The 16,538-nt window shown below is 41.5% G+C and overlaps 1 protein-coding gene and 1 non-coding gene across 2 annotated transcripts in view; one reads left to right on the top strand and one right to left on the bottom strand.

Annotated features, from left to right (window-relative positions):
• Positions 1–5,029, top strand: part of DDX1 (DEAD-box helicase 1) — a 28,570-nt gene extending 23,541 nt beyond the window's left edge. Inside the window, exons 21-26 of the mRNA XM_054982351.1 lie at positions 668–740; positions 1,692–1,764; positions 1,877–1,919; positions 2,501–2,596; positions 3,306–3,426; positions 4,712–5,029. Coding sequence (XP_054838326.1) covers positions 668–740; positions 1,692–1,764; positions 1,877–1,919; positions 2,501–2,596; positions 3,306–3,426; positions 4,712–4,842 — 537 coding nt within the window. The 3' untranslated portion in view covers positions 4,843–5,029. The remainder of the gene's footprint in view (positions 1–667; positions 741–1,691; positions 1,765–1,876; positions 1,920–2,500; positions 2,597–3,305; positions 3,427–4,711) is intronic.
• An 8,742-nt stretch (positions 5,030–13,771) lies between these two features.
• Positions 13,772–13,880, bottom strand: LOC129346053 (small nucleolar RNA SNORA17). Its single transcript, XR_008598688.1, has one exon. It is a non-coding gene; the product is annotated as a small nucleolar RNA SNORA17 (small nucleolar RNA).
• Between the last annotated feature and the right edge of the window lie 2,658 nt (positions 13,881–16,538).

The following is a 16,538-nucleotide window of genomic DNA, read 5'->3' as shown; positions in this document are numbered from 1 at the left end:
GGGGCTTTTGTCCTACAGGGTTTGTGATTGGCCATTGGAGATTTTATTGGCTAGGCAGATTTTTTTTTAAAAAAATGGCTTCACAGCAAGTACTACCACAGCACAAGGATTTTTGCTGCCTAACTGAAGGAAGGCTGTATATAAGCAAGGCAATATTTTAAAACTGTGTGTTCATTTTGAAAGACATAGTGTTAAATAGAATTTCTTCCTGAAAGGTTAAATGTTACTTTTAGAGTATTATATATAGCCCCATTCCCTGACATTCTGTGGTTGGCTTCCCTTCCTTTGGTTGGCTTCTTCCTCTTCTGCAATGGCCATTTTGTGGTTTCGTCCTCTGCTAGAATTCCAAAGGTGCTCACAGGTTCAAGAAGGTGGGAGGCCCCATTATAGCTTCTTTGTCAGTGTCGGCAGCCTGGTGCCGATCAATCCCATGTATCGGACATTATCTGCCAAGACTTCTGCACCTTGTTTCAGCAGTTAGCCACAGCTTCCAAAAAGCAGTTGCAAGGAATGTAGCCCCCTGTTCCTACTGCCCCCAGGATCCAGTGGTAGCCATTGTGCTGGAGTTGAGGCAGGATGCCTAGAAACCATGGATGAAGGGGTTGTGGGATGTGAAAATGAATTTGAAGTGCACATGTATTTTATTGAAGGATTTCTCTGTTCTTAGAAAGGAGATGTCAGATTCTTGATCTGCACTGATGTAGCTGCTAGAGGAATTGATATCAGCGGTGTTCCTTATGGTAAGAACCCTATCAAGTATATATCTAGTGGATGATAAACCTAAAATCCTTATTTAATCCACACTTTTTATATTTCCATTCTTTTAAAAAGAGGGACACAGTCCAGCCAATGTCAAGCATTGGCCTGCCTGTCGCTGTCATCTTAGTACCTATTGAATACCTTCCCCTCAACAGTACGTAAATCTGCTTAAACTTGGCTGGCTCATGCCCTGTACCAGGGGATCGGCAGATGGACTTCAGGAGGTCCAGGTGCAAAAAAAAAAGGGGGGGGGGTCTTTAATTTTCTTTCCATTTGAAAATCATCTTTATGAAAAAAGGACAACTCAAGAAGTGAATTCCAGTGTTCCCTGACATAAGCATACCCATGCCTGGCAAAGGGAGCTGTGGAAGCTCTTACTCCATTTGCCACTACATACCTTTGTGAGTCAGAGTTTTTAGCTCCTGTTGCCATCAAAACAAAAAGCTGAAATTGATTGGATGTCCAAGATGACACGTGTTGCCATGTCAAAGACCACTCCATAATTTCTACTTCTTATTCCAGAAGTTGAGTAAGACAGCACCCCTCTTGTTGAAATATACCTTTTGATCAGAATTAAAGGTTACTTTTTGTTTTATGTGCACAATTTGGATCTCTTTCAGGCTTTTTGAGGAAGTGGCCATAAACGGTCTGCAAAATTTTGTGTCTTTGCAGTTTTCTGGGGAGAGGGGGTCCATACAGTATTCCCAGCAAGTTCCAGCCTTGGTTTCTGTCAGTAAAAGGGAGAGTGAGGGCCTTTTCCGGGAAGGTTTTGGCCTTTGAGGGAGGACTCATTAGGGCCATGCCTGGATGACTTGCTATCACGCAACTACCATGACTCACCCAGATTCCCCCCAAATCCTTGCAGGTCCCCCTGCTTGTATGTATCTAAATTTAAAAAAAAAAAAAACCTCCAATGCCTTAATTTTTAACAGTTATCAATGTCACACTACCGGATGAAAAACAGAACTACGTTCATCGGATTGGCAGAGTAGGAAGAGCTGAACGGTATGTTTTTAAATCTCCTTTATTTCTGCGTGTTGAAGGATTTTCTTTTCTTTTTTTGGTTTGCTTTTAATTTTTGTCACACTTAAGATTGATTTAAAATGTTTCTTTTCAGGATGGGTCTGGCTATTTCCCTTGTGGCATCAGAAAAAGAAAAGGTAAGTCCCCCTTCAGTGTAACAGGAATAGGTAATGTTCACAAGATCTTTGCTTGATAAATGTATTTTTTTTTTTGCTTTGAGGAATAATCAGTACCCCAGATTTCAAGTCCAAAGATGCCTCAGTGTGGCTCACAACCTTGAAAAGCAGTTTAAAACCACTGTTGAGCATTTAAAACAGATTCCCTTGTATTCTAATCCAGAATCAACATGGCTGTATTCAGTGGGTTGGATCCCAACCCACTGAATTTTTTTGTCTGTTTTTGCTGACACGCGTGTCTTCCATCGTTGTAAAGGAATTCCCTAGCCTCCCCCTTTCACTGATACCCCTGTATGCTGCTCCGGGGATGGGGTGGGAGAAGATCCTCAGAAAGAGCATGAATGGGGGATCTTTAGTCAGATGCGGGAATCTGCAAACATCCCCCTATCAACCGAAGAGCTGTTCCCCCCAGCAGTGCAAGCCAAACTCATTACATCAAACAGGCTATTGCGACATTTTTACTACGTTTTTGAAAAAAGGCTATTTTTGCTTAGATATTTGTTGACTTTGTCTTTAGTGTGTTCTCTATATTTCTCCACTAGGTTTGGTATCACTCGTGCCCCAGTCGTGGAAAAGGTTGCTATAATACTAGACTGAAGGATGAGGGTGGTTGCACCATTTGGTACAATGAGATGCAGGTAATCTTTTTTAATAGTCGTACTAAAAAAAATCTCTACCTATGTGCATGCTGACAATCAGGCAGCATGGGGCTCCAATCCTTGAGTGGGTGTCAGATCTTTAAATAACCACCATTAAAAACAGTTGCAAATTGATACTAGGTTTCATAGGAGCATAAATCACCTGTTAAAGCTGTAATCCAGAGCCTTTGTGCATATATATTTGAATATATTGAAGTGCTCATGTTTATTCAAATCATCTGGCTCAGTGCTGTCGGTTGACTCTGAATCCCTTATTACACAATAAAACTTGTTTTATGTATTGTCGAAGGCTTGTTTTATTATGTTTTTTCTTTTTAAAAAATAAATACCAGTTTTATTATGGATTTGACATTCTTGCTGACTAAAGAAGAGAGTGGCTCCTGAGATTAGAGAAGTCCCCATTCTTCCCGTTGAAACTGTTGTTCTGCATATTTAGCATGAACAAATTCTCACAGTTCGCTTAGATACTCTTTCTTTGTATGTGCAGTGAAGTAAATTCTTTTGAGCATGTAGTGAACCATCCAAATTACAAGGAGGTTGGCCTTATTCTCATTTTTTTCTTAGCTGAATAGTTTCCTGTCTGGCATCCCTTAGCTTTTTCGGGAGCGAATTTGCATGGTACGTGCTACAGATCCTGAAAAGCCAGAAGTCCTTTACCAGGCTCTCTCTTGTTTTGTCATCCTTTTAGCTGTTGGGTGAAATAGAAGAACACCTGAACTGTACCATTTCCCAAGTTGAGCCAGATATTAAGGTCCCAGTGGATGATTTTGATGGCAAGGTCACCTATGGACAGAGGAGGGCTGCTGGCGGTAAGTGGAAATATAACTATGTTTTGCGTTTTCTGGTTAACTCCTAGCTCTGATTCAACTTCCTAATACAGCTTTTTCAATGGAGAATCATTCTTTCCAGATTTGCAGTGTTGCCTTCTTTGCTGTATCAAAAGCCATAACTGACAAAATGTTATCTGTGGGTGAAAGGATTTCTGCCTATGAAGTGTAACTTTTTGTCTCTTCTCCCTCCTGCAGCCCAAAATGCTTCTGAAATTCCTAGGAGGCAAGGGACCTTTCCCCCAAGATAGTATTTCACGGGACTACAGCAGGAGCAGGAGGGGAAGAGGCAAAAAAGTTACACTTTATGGGTAGAAATCCTTCTGCATATGGAAACACTCCATTAGGATTATCCCTACTTCAGTAAACAAGTTATTGCATATTAATAAAAAAGAGCTAAACGATTTTCCCTATGGATAAATTTGCTATTCCAGAAAGCGTCTAGTAAGACTATCTTTGCAAAGTATTGTGTGTAGCCCAAAAAAATCACTTAGGCTGCATTCGGGCATCCATGATAAAGCCTGGTTTATTTGCACAGCTGTTTGTGCAACAAACTCGGTTAGTTTCAGGTAGGTAGCCGTGTTGGTCTGCAGTAGAACAGCAAGGTTTGAGTCCAGTGGTACCTTAGATACATCTGAAGTAGGCAGCTTTGACTCTCTAAAGCTTATACCCTGAAAATCTTGTCGGTCTCTAAGGTGCCACTAGTTTCAAGCTCTGATTAGTCTGCCAAGTGCAAGTAACAAATCCTGGTTTGTGCATAAACCTGGCTTGTCTGATTCTTGTCCCTTTGCCACTCCCTGTCATGAAGGGCAAGCTCCCTATACTATTATCTCTCTGGCAGGTGGACATGAGAGGCAATGAAACTTTAAAAAAGTATTGTGTCTTTGGACGTTGTAACAAGCTACTTCTGGAAATCGGGGTTTTTCAGAACTAGCTTGCTGTTTCATTGTGGCTACATGCTGTCAACCATATCTAGTACTGGCAATTGGGAAGTGTTGCCAGTACCAGATATGGTTGACAGCATGCAGCCACCATTAAGAGAACTGTACACACAATAGAATAGCAAACTAGTTCTGAAAAATCCAGATTTCCAAAAGTGGTTTGGTTTTAGTACTCTTTTGATTCATATCAGCAGCCTTTAACACATTCTTAAGTAGATTATGGAACACGAGAGAAACTTCCTTACTAGTTGAGTGTGACAGAGATGTTATTATTTTTAGCTGAACCATGTAAACAAGCATAATTTAGATCCTGGTTCCTTTGGCAGGTGGAAGCTATAAAGGCCACGTGGATATTTTGGCACCTACTGTACAAGAGTTGGCTACCCTTGAAAAGGAGGCTCAGACATCTTTCTTGCATCTTGGCTACCTTCCCAACCAGCTGTTTAGAACATTTTGATTGTTCTTGAGTGTGAGTTGGGTTAAATGCCCTTACTGCTGAAAATGCTACAATTTCTGTACTGTCTTGGTGCAGTGGTATGCTGTTTAGTTAAGCACACCAGCCTTGCATGTTGAGTAGTGTTGAAAAATGTAAACCCTACTGAATTATTAGCGTTGACAAAATAAAACTCAGCTAATCGGAACCATCTTTTTGGTTGTGTTGGGAGTTTTTTCCTTGTCTGTGCCCGAGAGCTAGTTGGCATATAGGGGTTCTCTAAATCATGATACCTAAAAACACAGTGGGCTTTTGTCTTGCATTGTTATAAATCTCCCTGTTTTTCACATCCTGCTATCCTAAAACTAAAGGCATTTTTTATCATTCAATGTATTCTGATTTATCAAATGCATCATTGTAAAATACATCTGTTCCATTCAAAAATTCTGGATACTGAAATATCAGTAAAGCTAGATGTGACCCCAGTGCATACGTTAACTTTATACATTTGTCTCTCCAGAAAGAACTGTTAATTATTAAAGTATTATTAATCATAATGATAACTAAAGCCTAGGTCTTCACAAACCTGGGCTGGGCTGTACCACTTCCAAAGGCAGGTAGGCTCATATGATTGGCTGCGTCTTTATAAAGAAGAAGATATTGCACATGGGGAAGAATGGCATTTGACCTTTTCCTTGAAATGCCTATTTTCTGCGGGGAAGGATTTTGTTGTTGTTGTTTGGAGGCATATTCTATCATATCCGCTCCCATGTGCAGTAATGAGCTTACTGCCTCCTTTGCTGCTTGTGAGAACTAAGCCCAAGTTAAGCTGCAGAAAGACGATGGTCGTTCAGGTACTTTCTCCCCGGCTTCTGTTCAGTTCTGTAGAAAGAAGAGTTCTAGTGGGCTCTTTATAAGTCGTACTGCTGTAATTGTTGAATGCCGAAATCAAGTTCTTCCAAAATTACCAGGCCTAGGTGTTTCGGTGGAGGACATCAATCGACAGCTGGATCTTCACATTTCAAACTGTTTGTAAACCATCATACGTGACGCACTGTTGAAAACAGATAGGACAAAATGTGTATGAATTTATAGGGTGGTCTAACCTAGACACTATACTGCTCATGTGTTCCAAGGCTGAGTTTTGTTGAGAATGCAGATATTACTGTATGCTTCTTTTAGAGCCAAACACTTGCAGACATCAATAAAAATCACATTCAGTGAACACAGGCCATTATCCAAAGCATTAGTATTTTTATTTACATTATTTACAGTCTGTCTTTCTCACTGAGACCCAAGGCAGATTACACAGTCGATTTCAAGGGAATTTTAATAAACAGTGTAATAGAATATATAAATGCAAATTTGCAAGATATAAAACCAGGTACATATTTTAACCACATAGAACTATGCAATAGGATTACACACAAAGCCACAGGTTGCTATGGTCCCTCTCTCTTTACTGATGCATCTTTTTGAGACTTCCTTCCTTACAGTACAGCTCTTCTGATTGAGTAAAAAAAAAACCTCTTGAATAAATTCAGCTTTGCATCATTTGCAGAAAGTCTTGAGAGTGGGAACTTCCCAGACCTCTTCAGGTAGGCCGTTCCATAAAGTGGGGGCCACCACAGAGAATGCCTGTGTATGGGCAGCTGTTGATTTTGCCCATGTGATAGGTGACACCTGCAGAAGGCAATGTTCAGAAGAGCGAAGCTGCTACTGTGGAACATAGAGGTGGTCCAGTAGGTATGTCGGACCAAGGCTGTGAAGATGTTTGTATCCGATAACCAATGTCTTGAATTGAGCCTGGTACGTCACAGGTAGCCAGTGAAATATATCAGCCCTGCTTTTGTCTCTTGGTACAAATTTTGTGTTTAATCTGACATGTTGCACTATTGAGGGACTGAATCATTAGTGAATTCCAGTTAAGGTCATCCTTCATAGAACTCGCTACTCTGCTAGTCTTCTGCTACTATACCTGTGGTTATATTTACTACGTTCCTATTTATTATTTTAAACAGCAATCCTAAGCAATAGAGTGGTGGTTGATTTTTTACACGCTGAAGCCTGAGCTTGACCAATATGGTACAGAGACTGAACGAAGGCTCTATATGTAGTGCAAGTCACATGTTGTCAAGTTGCAGCTGACTTTGGACAATCCCATAGGGTTTTCAAGGCCAGACACGTTCAGAAGTGGTTTGCTATAGCCTGCCTGTGTATAGCGAACAACCCTGGACCTTTTGGAGGTTGCCCATCCAAATACTAACCAGTGTCTATCCTGCTTAGCGCTCAAGAACCAGCAAGATTGGACTAGTCTGGGCCATCCAGGTCAGGGTAGATAGAGGAGGTTTCTGACCAGAGAGTACCCCAGATTCTTGTTCCTGTTTCTACATATTGTTCCATCTGGAAAGAAAGAAACTATAAACATACTGAACCCCAGGTTACCTGTGGCATTATTTAGTGGTCAAGAAATGTGTTATATCGGGGGGGGGTGTTAAAAAATCTTGTACAGCTAACTGAAATCAAGCTAGAATTTAATGCATCTAAGAGGGGAGAGTTTTAAAAACAAAATTAGTTAGGCTAATTTCTTTGACATCTCAAGGAATTGGGAAAGTTCATAAACTCCAGTCTGTGTTCTTAACCCTTGTAGAACCCTTCGGTTCCTAGTGAACTGAAGACCCGGAGATCCTTGACATTTATACCTGCTTTGAGGAGTTAGCAACATTTGGGCTGTTTTCTCACTCTTTAACATCGCGCAAAACTCACAGAATGAGGGCATCTTCATCGTGCAATTTCTGACATCACCCTGTCATGATTCCGTTTTCATGGCGCGATGATGTCAGAAAGCATGCCATGAAGATACCCTAGGTCCGTGAGTTTTGTGCAATGTTAAAAGAATATGAAAACAGCCTTGATCTGGTACTTGCTTCATACTTCCAGGGTTGTGTACTTAGACCTATGTTATATTGAAGGCCAAATATTGAAATAAGTTGAATGGGGATAAGCAAGACTTTGCTTGAAAAGTGGCACAAAAGAACGAAGCAAACTAAAACTAAGGCTGTGGTCATAAACACACTTTTTAGAGCATAAGCCCTTCAATGGAACTTGTTTGTTTAATGGGACAAGCTTATGGTTCACTGTATTGAAGGACTCTTCATTTTGCTCATCGCATTTGCAGGCATTCCTCATGCCCCTTCCTACCCATAAATATTAGGATCTAATCCTCCTAGAACTCTGCCTCTTCAATCGTTCAAGGAGCTGGGTCAGCAAGAATGGATTTTGGATTTACCTACACCTGCGGAGATTAAATGGTGTCATAAGAAGGAAGGGTCTATTGGCAAGGGAGTTCTGGAGGAAAGATACACTATCAGTGGAATAGATGTATAGGAACCAGGCATCTGGTGGCGTAACTGTGGAAAATGAAGAATGGGTGATAAAGGCTTAAGGAAGTATGCAGACACCCAAAATGACAAGCCAGTCAATCTGGAATTCTTAGACTTCAGTCACATCATTTCATTTGATGTCGACATTGCTAAACTGATTTAAATCCAAATGTTCAGGGATTTTGGATTGGAGCCAATCCCTTTCACGCCGAAGGATGCATTCTCGCATTGTTCTTGCATTCTGTCAACCACCTCTTGAGGGCACTAATGTTTTATTTTTCTAAAGTGTAAGAAGAACACACAAGTCAAGAGAGTTTACTCCTGCGTAGTAAAACTGTAGCTTCAAGGTATTTTTTTAATTAAAGAGCTGCTTGTATGTATAGAGCAAAAATTTGCAATGTTAACAATAAGAATTTGGTTTAACAACTGACTTGTTGAATCATGTCGCTGCCTGCAATTGAATCTAGTAAACTATTTTGTCTGTATACCTTTCAGATGTTCAGTTTAAAAACCTGTAGCTTATCCAGGGTATGTTTTTGACCTGATGTTTACCAAGTTACTGTTACTCCTGTATGTACTTACTGCTGCTACATTTCTTCTCATAGCCTACTGCCCAGGTTTTTTTTTTTTCAAAATAACTTTTTGTACAAATGAATATTGTACTATTGACATGCTAAGCAATCAATTGTAACTGGATTTATTTATTTACTTTAGTCTGCCTTTCTTACTGGAACTCAAGGTGGATTACAGGATATAAAACAGCGCTGACAGCGTAAGACAAATCAGTGAACAATGCAGTTGGACTCAGATTACAGAATTTGAGAACAATGTGAACACAAACTAAGACAAAGTATACTATAAACAATATAAAAAGTGGACTGCAAGATAAGAATGCCATAAAAGCTGGTGATACCAACAATATTCATTGCAGTAGAATACAATCCTATCCCATTATAAAAGAATCCTCCTTGACTGTTCCATTCCACTACAGTTCTAATGTCTTTTTAAAAATGCTCTCCTGAACTTTTCTGTTTTGCCCATTCTCAGGTAGGAGCCACTCCACAGAATACACATGAATAGGCAGCTGCCAATCTTACCCATTTGCCGAGTGGCACCATTAGATGTAGAATGGGTTGTTCACAAAGAAAAATCTAGTTGTAAATGACTCCTATAGTGCAGCAATACAGCAGTCTCCAAGGACATATGGATGCATCGCCAACTATGTAAGGGCATACTTCTAGTAAGGAATTCTGTTTAAATCTGAACCTAAGATTTTGTGCCAGAAACCTATCAATGTATATGTTGCCATGGTTGGTATACATCACTTTTTCCATGCACGTTTGATGCTATAAACAGCATGACCAGAGTCAATTCCTATTGGGTTTCTTCCCTGACAGAAAAGACTCCACTGTTCTGCTTTGTAGTTAGCAGAAGGGAAGGGAGATTAAGGGATACAAAGCTGTGAAATTCTGCTCTTTGGGGAACTTTGTAAAGTTTGAGGTTGCTTTGTCCCTCTGTGAGTACTATTTCCAATCATCTGAATCTGAATGATTCTTTTATCCTTTAAAACTGATTCACAAAAATCCATTTTAATTTTGAAGTATTAAAATCATACCTATAAAACCTATTTTAATTTTGAAGTATTAGAATTATTCCCCCCACCCCATCTCCCAGGAATGAATGAGCTGACATTATCTCTATTGTTTAGGTTTTATTTCATACAACAAACTAGACTTCCTCTTCTTTCTCCACTTCTCCCAAAGGTTTGCATTAGGGTTCCCAATACTGCCTTGCTACAAATGCTAGAAAACCTGGGTGGGTGGGGCTTAGAGTGGGCAGAGTTTGGGAAGGATATGATGTCAGTTCCAGGTGGCACTCCAAGCTGCCTGCCCTAGTCTGTATGGTGTTTACATAAAGAGCAGGTGAAATTTTTAAAGCCTTTCTTTATAGATGCCATTTTTTTCTCCTGCACCTCAATTCTTTGGGTACAGGCAACGGGTCGGGGGGGAGGGGCAGTAATTCCCCACTCAGGCAGGTAAATGAGAAACCTATTGTGCATATAAGTTTTCTCACGTAAGCTAAGCTTTTCCCTGTGGATACTCCCATGCCATTCTTTGTTATTTTTTTAAAGAATTTCACAGATTTCATTTCAGAAATGAAGCCAGTTCAATTCATATTGTGTGTGTGAGAGAGAAGAGTGTGTGTGAATTGCAAACATCTTGGCTTGGGTTCCACTGGTATGGCTGGAAGGGCGGGAGCTAAATTATATGCTGAGGTGAATAGGGATCATAGCAGAAAACATGAAAAAAGAAAAGGAAATTGCATCTAAAAACTACCTGTTATGTATGCTTTCTTAACATGTATCCCCCTTCTGGGAACCATAATTTCACACACTGATGGGGAAAGAGAGGCTGTATATATAAGGATGTCACAGCCACTGGAGGAGGGACCGCAGACAAAAGGTAACCGGTATTTCAACTCGATGAGAGGGTAGAGGAAGTGAGCTTCTCCCTCTCCCGTGCTTGGAGTGGGGATAAAGTCCCTCCTTCATCCATCCATTCTCTGTGCTACGACAGCAGATTCCAGTCATTGGTATGCACTTGCATAATAACAACAACAACATTTGATTTATATACCGCCCTTCAGGAGAACTTAATGTCCACTCAGAGTGGTTTACAAAGTATGTTACTATTATCCCCACAACAAAACACCCTGTGAGGTGGGTGGGGCTGAGAGAGCTCCAGAGAACTGTGACTAGCCCAAGGTCCCCCAGCTGGCTTCAAGTGGAGAAGTGGGGAATCAATCCAGCTCTCCAGATTAGAGTCCCACGCTCTTAACCACTACACCAAACTGGCTCTCACAAGAGAGAAGTATTTCAGTAGGGGAGAAGAGCCAAACATATTCTAAATATTGTATGTGGAGATGACAAAATAACTTCCGACGAAGTATCACCTAAAGTTTTTACCACCACCTTTTTTCTTATCAGTGAGTTTACCTGAACTCTTGCTTCATAGTATGTCTTTCTAGTTTATCTGTAATCCATTCTCATAAGGACTCATCTGTTTTCTTCTTTGTATCTTGCCTACTGTAGTCTGAAACAACAACAAACAAATCTGTTGAGGTCTCTGTCACCAAAGCCTGATAAGAAGCAATCCTGAGAGGAAAGCATTGAAACAAATGTGGTCAAAAACCTCAGCCAGTTGCTGACAGAGCAGGCCTACTCCGATGGGGATGAGCTGCACAGTTGAGTAGTTAGAAGTTACCCATCATTTTCTTTCTCTTTGAGTGCAGAAAGGAATGGCAAACAAAGGATGCCTTTATGCACGGGAAAAGGATACAGATGGTGTTTGCCACTCAGTGTCCCAATTGAGGGGAGGGGGGCTTTTAGTATACTCCAAGAGCAAGAGTTCAGTGGGCTCTTCCCTGCTTTCAAGTATGGTTTGTTTTACTACTCTGGAAAAAAAAATCCTGAAAAATTTGCTTCTGGCAATCGTACACATTACTTCAATGTTCTCATGTTCGAGGAATCTTACATGCAAATAGACGTGCCTGCCGAACTTCAAAGTCTAATTTTAGTTGAGGCCTATGTGGATATCTTTTTTTCCGTGCAGGGCTCTCTTCTGACTGTGCTTGCATGCCTCAGAATCAGTTGTCAAAATAAGTTACCGCTCATACCTACAATGGTTAAGGGAAGACCAGGGGGAATAACCTCGCATTGACAACAAGAAGCTTAGACCGTTTGTGTTTGTGTATGTGTGTGAGAGAGAAGAATGTGCAGGCTTTAAACTGGAGGCTCCGCCCTCCTCCTCTTCTTTGGAAGAAGATGGAAGGCAAGCTATGCTGCTGTTTGTTTTGGGGCTTTGCAACCTATGTTATTGTTTCATGAGCAATGGTATCCCTTCAGGAATGCAAGATTAGCCTCTTCTGTTTTTTCCAGAAATGTCGACGCTCAAACTTCCATGAAAGTTTTCAATGCATGATTAATAGCCATTGTAGAAGTGTGTGTTTGTGACATCCTTACAGGAGCCACGAAATGCTTCCTCAGACAAAAGGGAATGGGAAAACTGCAGTGTAAGTTAAGTATCACACAAAATGTCTATGCGCTGGCTCACACATCCATGTATTACAGTATGTATTTAGATATTTATACACCACTTTTTTCTCCAGTGGAGACCCGAAGCAACTTACATTATTCTTCCACACCAATCTTGTGAGGTAAGTTAGGCTGAGAGAGCGTGAACAGCCAATGTCACCCAACAAGTTTCCTGACAGAGTGGAGATTAAAACTTGGGTCTCCCAGATCCTACTCTGACACTCTTAACTGCTACAAAAGTATAACAAAATTACATATATTTATTACAGAGTGTACACATAAACAACAAAAAATTTAAAAGCATAAAAGTCTGAATATCAGACCACAAACACAATTGTAATATTTCATACACAATGGATTGCCCAATGACCAATAACAATTACATCCAAAGTATCTCATAGACACTTGATGGACTACCTAAAAACAAATGGACCATACGCATTTCGGCTCCTAAAAGGCCTTCCTCAGTGGTCAATGTATTATTGTGATAAGCCATGCATATCCAGGAGTAAATAAATCCAATAACGGTTATACTAAAATTAAAAATTAAAAGCCAGGTGTTGCTGTCTGCAACTGTCAAAGAGAGAAAGAGAAAACAAAATTATTATACGTTCAAAACTCGTTGACATGTTTTTTATGGAATTTGTAAACCAAAGTTTTAGCCATTAGTACCTTTACATGATGTGTGGTTACTAGGATTATATACAGAACCATGAATTGTTTCTCATAGTAACTTCACCTACACATCCGGCTATTATATTCAATGTTGTTCGCTCCAATGGAGACCCAAAGCGACTTACATTATTCGTCCTTCCTCCATTTTATTTTAACACCAATCTTGTGCAGTAGGTTAGGCTGAGAGTGAGTGAATGGCCTATGTCACCCAGCAAGTTTCCTGGCAGAGTAAAGATTAAAACTTGGGTCTCCAAGATCCTAGTCTGACACTCTAACCACTACACCATGCTAGTTCTCATACCTTACTTTATTTCTTTGTCAATTCAAAGACTAGTATACTTGCCTTTGACCTGACCTGGATAGCCCAGGCAATTCAGATCTCAGAGGCTATCAGGATTAGACATGGGCACGAACCAGAAAAAAACAACCATGAGGTTCGTGGTTTGTGGGGTTACCACGAACCACGAACTGGCACGGAACTGGCCCATTGATGAACCAGTTTGTGGGGTTTAAATGCCCCTTTCCGGCATTTCCGGCAGGGAAAGAGGCATTTAATCATTTAAAGGCCCCTTTCCTGCTGCTTGCAAGGGGCAGGACCTTTAAACTATTGGCTGGCAGGCAGGGGAATCCCCCATCTGCCAGCTGATAGTTTAAAGAGACCTGCCACTTGCAAGGCAGGGCCCTTTAAATGGCCCAAACGTAAGCCCCCAACCCCAACCAACACCCCCCCCAGCCCCAACCCAAGCCCCAGCCCCAGCCTCCCACTTACCTTCCCTCTGATGCTGGGGTGGTGGAGGCCTCCTTTGCTGCCTTGCAGGCCCACGCAGCAGAGGAGAAGGCCAAAAACAGCCTTTCTGCCCCTCAAATGGCAGCTGCGGCTCAAAAGCCGCAGCTGTCATTTGAGGGGCAGAAAGGCCATTTTCGGCCTCCTCCACTGCCCTGCGTGCCCACAGGGCAGCAAAGGAGGAGGAGACGTGGGAGGGCCCTTTTCTGCCACCTCTGCTGCCGTGTGGGCACACAGGGCAGCGGAGGAGGCCTCCATCACCCCAGCATCAGATGGAAGTGAGCTGGGGCTGGGGCTTGGGAGCTGGGGCTGGGGCTGGGGGTTGGGCCGTTTAAAGGGCCCTGCTGCTTGCAAGTGGCAGGTCCCTTTAAACTATCAGCTGACAGTTGGCGAGGGGGGGATGGGGGGATCCCCCCCTACCACCTGCCAGCTTATAGTGTAAAGGGACCTGCCGCTTGCAAGTGGCAGGAAAAATTTAAATGGCCATTTCTCCCAGGAAAATGGCCATTTAGACTGGCCCTTTAATATGAACCAAACAAACCAGTAGTCCAGTACGTGGAAGTTCATGGAAATGAGCTTCCACGAACCCTGGTTCATGAACCCCAAACCAGGCTGGTTTGTAGGTTTTTTTGGTCTGTATTTAGGTTCGTGCCCATCTCTAATCAGGATCAGCCTTGGCTAGTAATTGGATGGGAGACCTCCAATGAAGACCAGGGTCGCAGAGGCAGGCAATGGCTACAATGGCCTTGAGAACCCCAACAGGGGTCACCATAAGTCAGCTATGACTTGACCACACTTTCCTCTACCACCACCACACTTGTCTTTGAAACTATATGTTATGTAGAGCCCCATAATTCTCTTGTTTCTCTTTTGTTCAAAAGCAGCCTCGCAGACTGTGGGTCTCAGTACAAGAGAGGTGCCTATTTCCTCTTTTCCTTCCATGCTTTTGCCAGTTCAAAATCATCTGCCTCAGCCTGCTTTTCATCCTTGGAGGAAGAGTCATAGTATTCCATTAGCTGTCCCAGTATCCTTTTACCAGTGCATGAAAAATCAGCTATCTTGGATTTTAAAAAGAAGTTGGAGGAAAGAATAATAACCATGTAAGAAGCAATTTGAGGCTTGATATAAACACTGTTTTTGAAGTGATGGGAGGAGATGTTTAAGTCCTGTTTGGAGGAGGAGTACAGCGTTCATATTGGCTTGTTCATACCTGCATCAAATGGTGGATGTAAATGTATGAAAGATATATTGTCGAAGGCTTTCACAGCCGGAGAACGATGGTTGTTGTGGGTTTTCCGGGCTGTATTGCCATGGTCTTGGCATTGTAGTTCCTGACGTTTTGCCAGCAGCTGTGGCTGGCATCTTCAGAGGTGTAGCACCAAAAGACAGCCCGGAAAACCCACAACAACCATCGTATGAAAGATATCTTGGAGTCCTCATCTTGGCATATGTTTTGCAGCAGGTTGCATTACCTTTAGAAATAAATATAATTACCAAAAATGTACAATAAACTTTGCTAAATTATAGCAAATGATGGTTCTAGTAAGGAAGTGGTCGGATACAGTACTATAAGGTTATGGAACAGTAAGAGGCTAAGGTATCCCACTATAAACATACTGTGTACAGTGTCTGTTAGCACTCTGTTCTAAATTCAGATGTATCAAAGTTATTTGTGCATGCTGGAGATACAGCATGATTAGATTTAGGTTTTAATGTTAAGCACAACCCCCAAGTCCTACGTCTCTGAGGTCATATCTACATTGAAAACTTAGGTCAATTTTATACCAGGCTTTCGCCAATGAATGCCGAGAATACTAATTTGGTGAGAGTCCTGAGACTTCTCAGATGACAGATATGCACTTTATATTGCCCCCACCTTGAAGACAACACAGAAACTGCTGCTAATTCAGAATGTGCCAGTCAGAGGCCAACTGTTGAAAATACATCTTGTCTATTTAATAATAACTACAACATTCCATTTATATACCGCCCTTCAGAACAACTTAATGCCCACTCAGAGCGGTTCACAATGTATGTCATTATTATCCTGACCACAATCGCCCTGTTAGGTGGCTGGGGCTGAGAGAGCTCTGAGAGAGCTGTGACTGACCCAAGGTCACCTGGCTGGCTTCAAGCGGAGGAGTGGGGAATCAAACCTGGTTCTCCAGATTAGATTCCTGCTGCTTTTTATCACTACACCAAACTGGCTCTCTTTGCTGGCTGCCAGTTTATTTCTGAGATCAACTCAAGGTGCTGTTTATGACATTTAAAGCCCTGCATGGTCTAGGACCCACATATCTAAAAATCCTCTCTCTCCCCACATGCCAGTCTTCAGCTTGCCATGTTCCGTTTGTCCCTCATTAAAGGTAGCCTGCCTATGCTTCCTCAGTGGTTACTCTCACTTTATGGAATGGGTGTGGGCTCGATGAGAAGGTGAGGGGATGCCATTTTGGGGAACTTTTAGGTGGCACTGTAAGGCTACTTTATGTACTACAGGTTTAAATTGAGTGTAGGTGGCAGGGATTTTACTACATTGTATTAGATTTGAGTGAAGAATTGTGGGTTTGTCGTTATTTGATGTCTTAACTGTGTATTGTAAGCCTCCTTGAGCCACGGAGAGAGGTGGAATATAATTTTTATTTATTTATTTATTTATATTTCAATTTATATACCGCCCATCCCCAGGGGCTCTGGGCGGTTAACAGTTTAAAATCAATAAAAACAAGAAAACAACAATACTAAAATCAATATACAAAACAATAATGAAATAAATTAACCAAGTGCA

Source organism: Eublepharis macularius, chromosome 1 (genome assembly GCF_028583425.1).
Source record: "Eublepharis macularius isolate TG4126 chromosome 1, MPM_Emac_v1.0, whole genome shotgun sequence".
NCBI lineage: Eukaryota > Metazoa > Chordata > Lepidosauria > Squamata > Eublepharidae > Eublepharis > Eublepharis macularius.
This window is presented reverse-complemented; position numbering and strand designations above follow the sequence as displayed.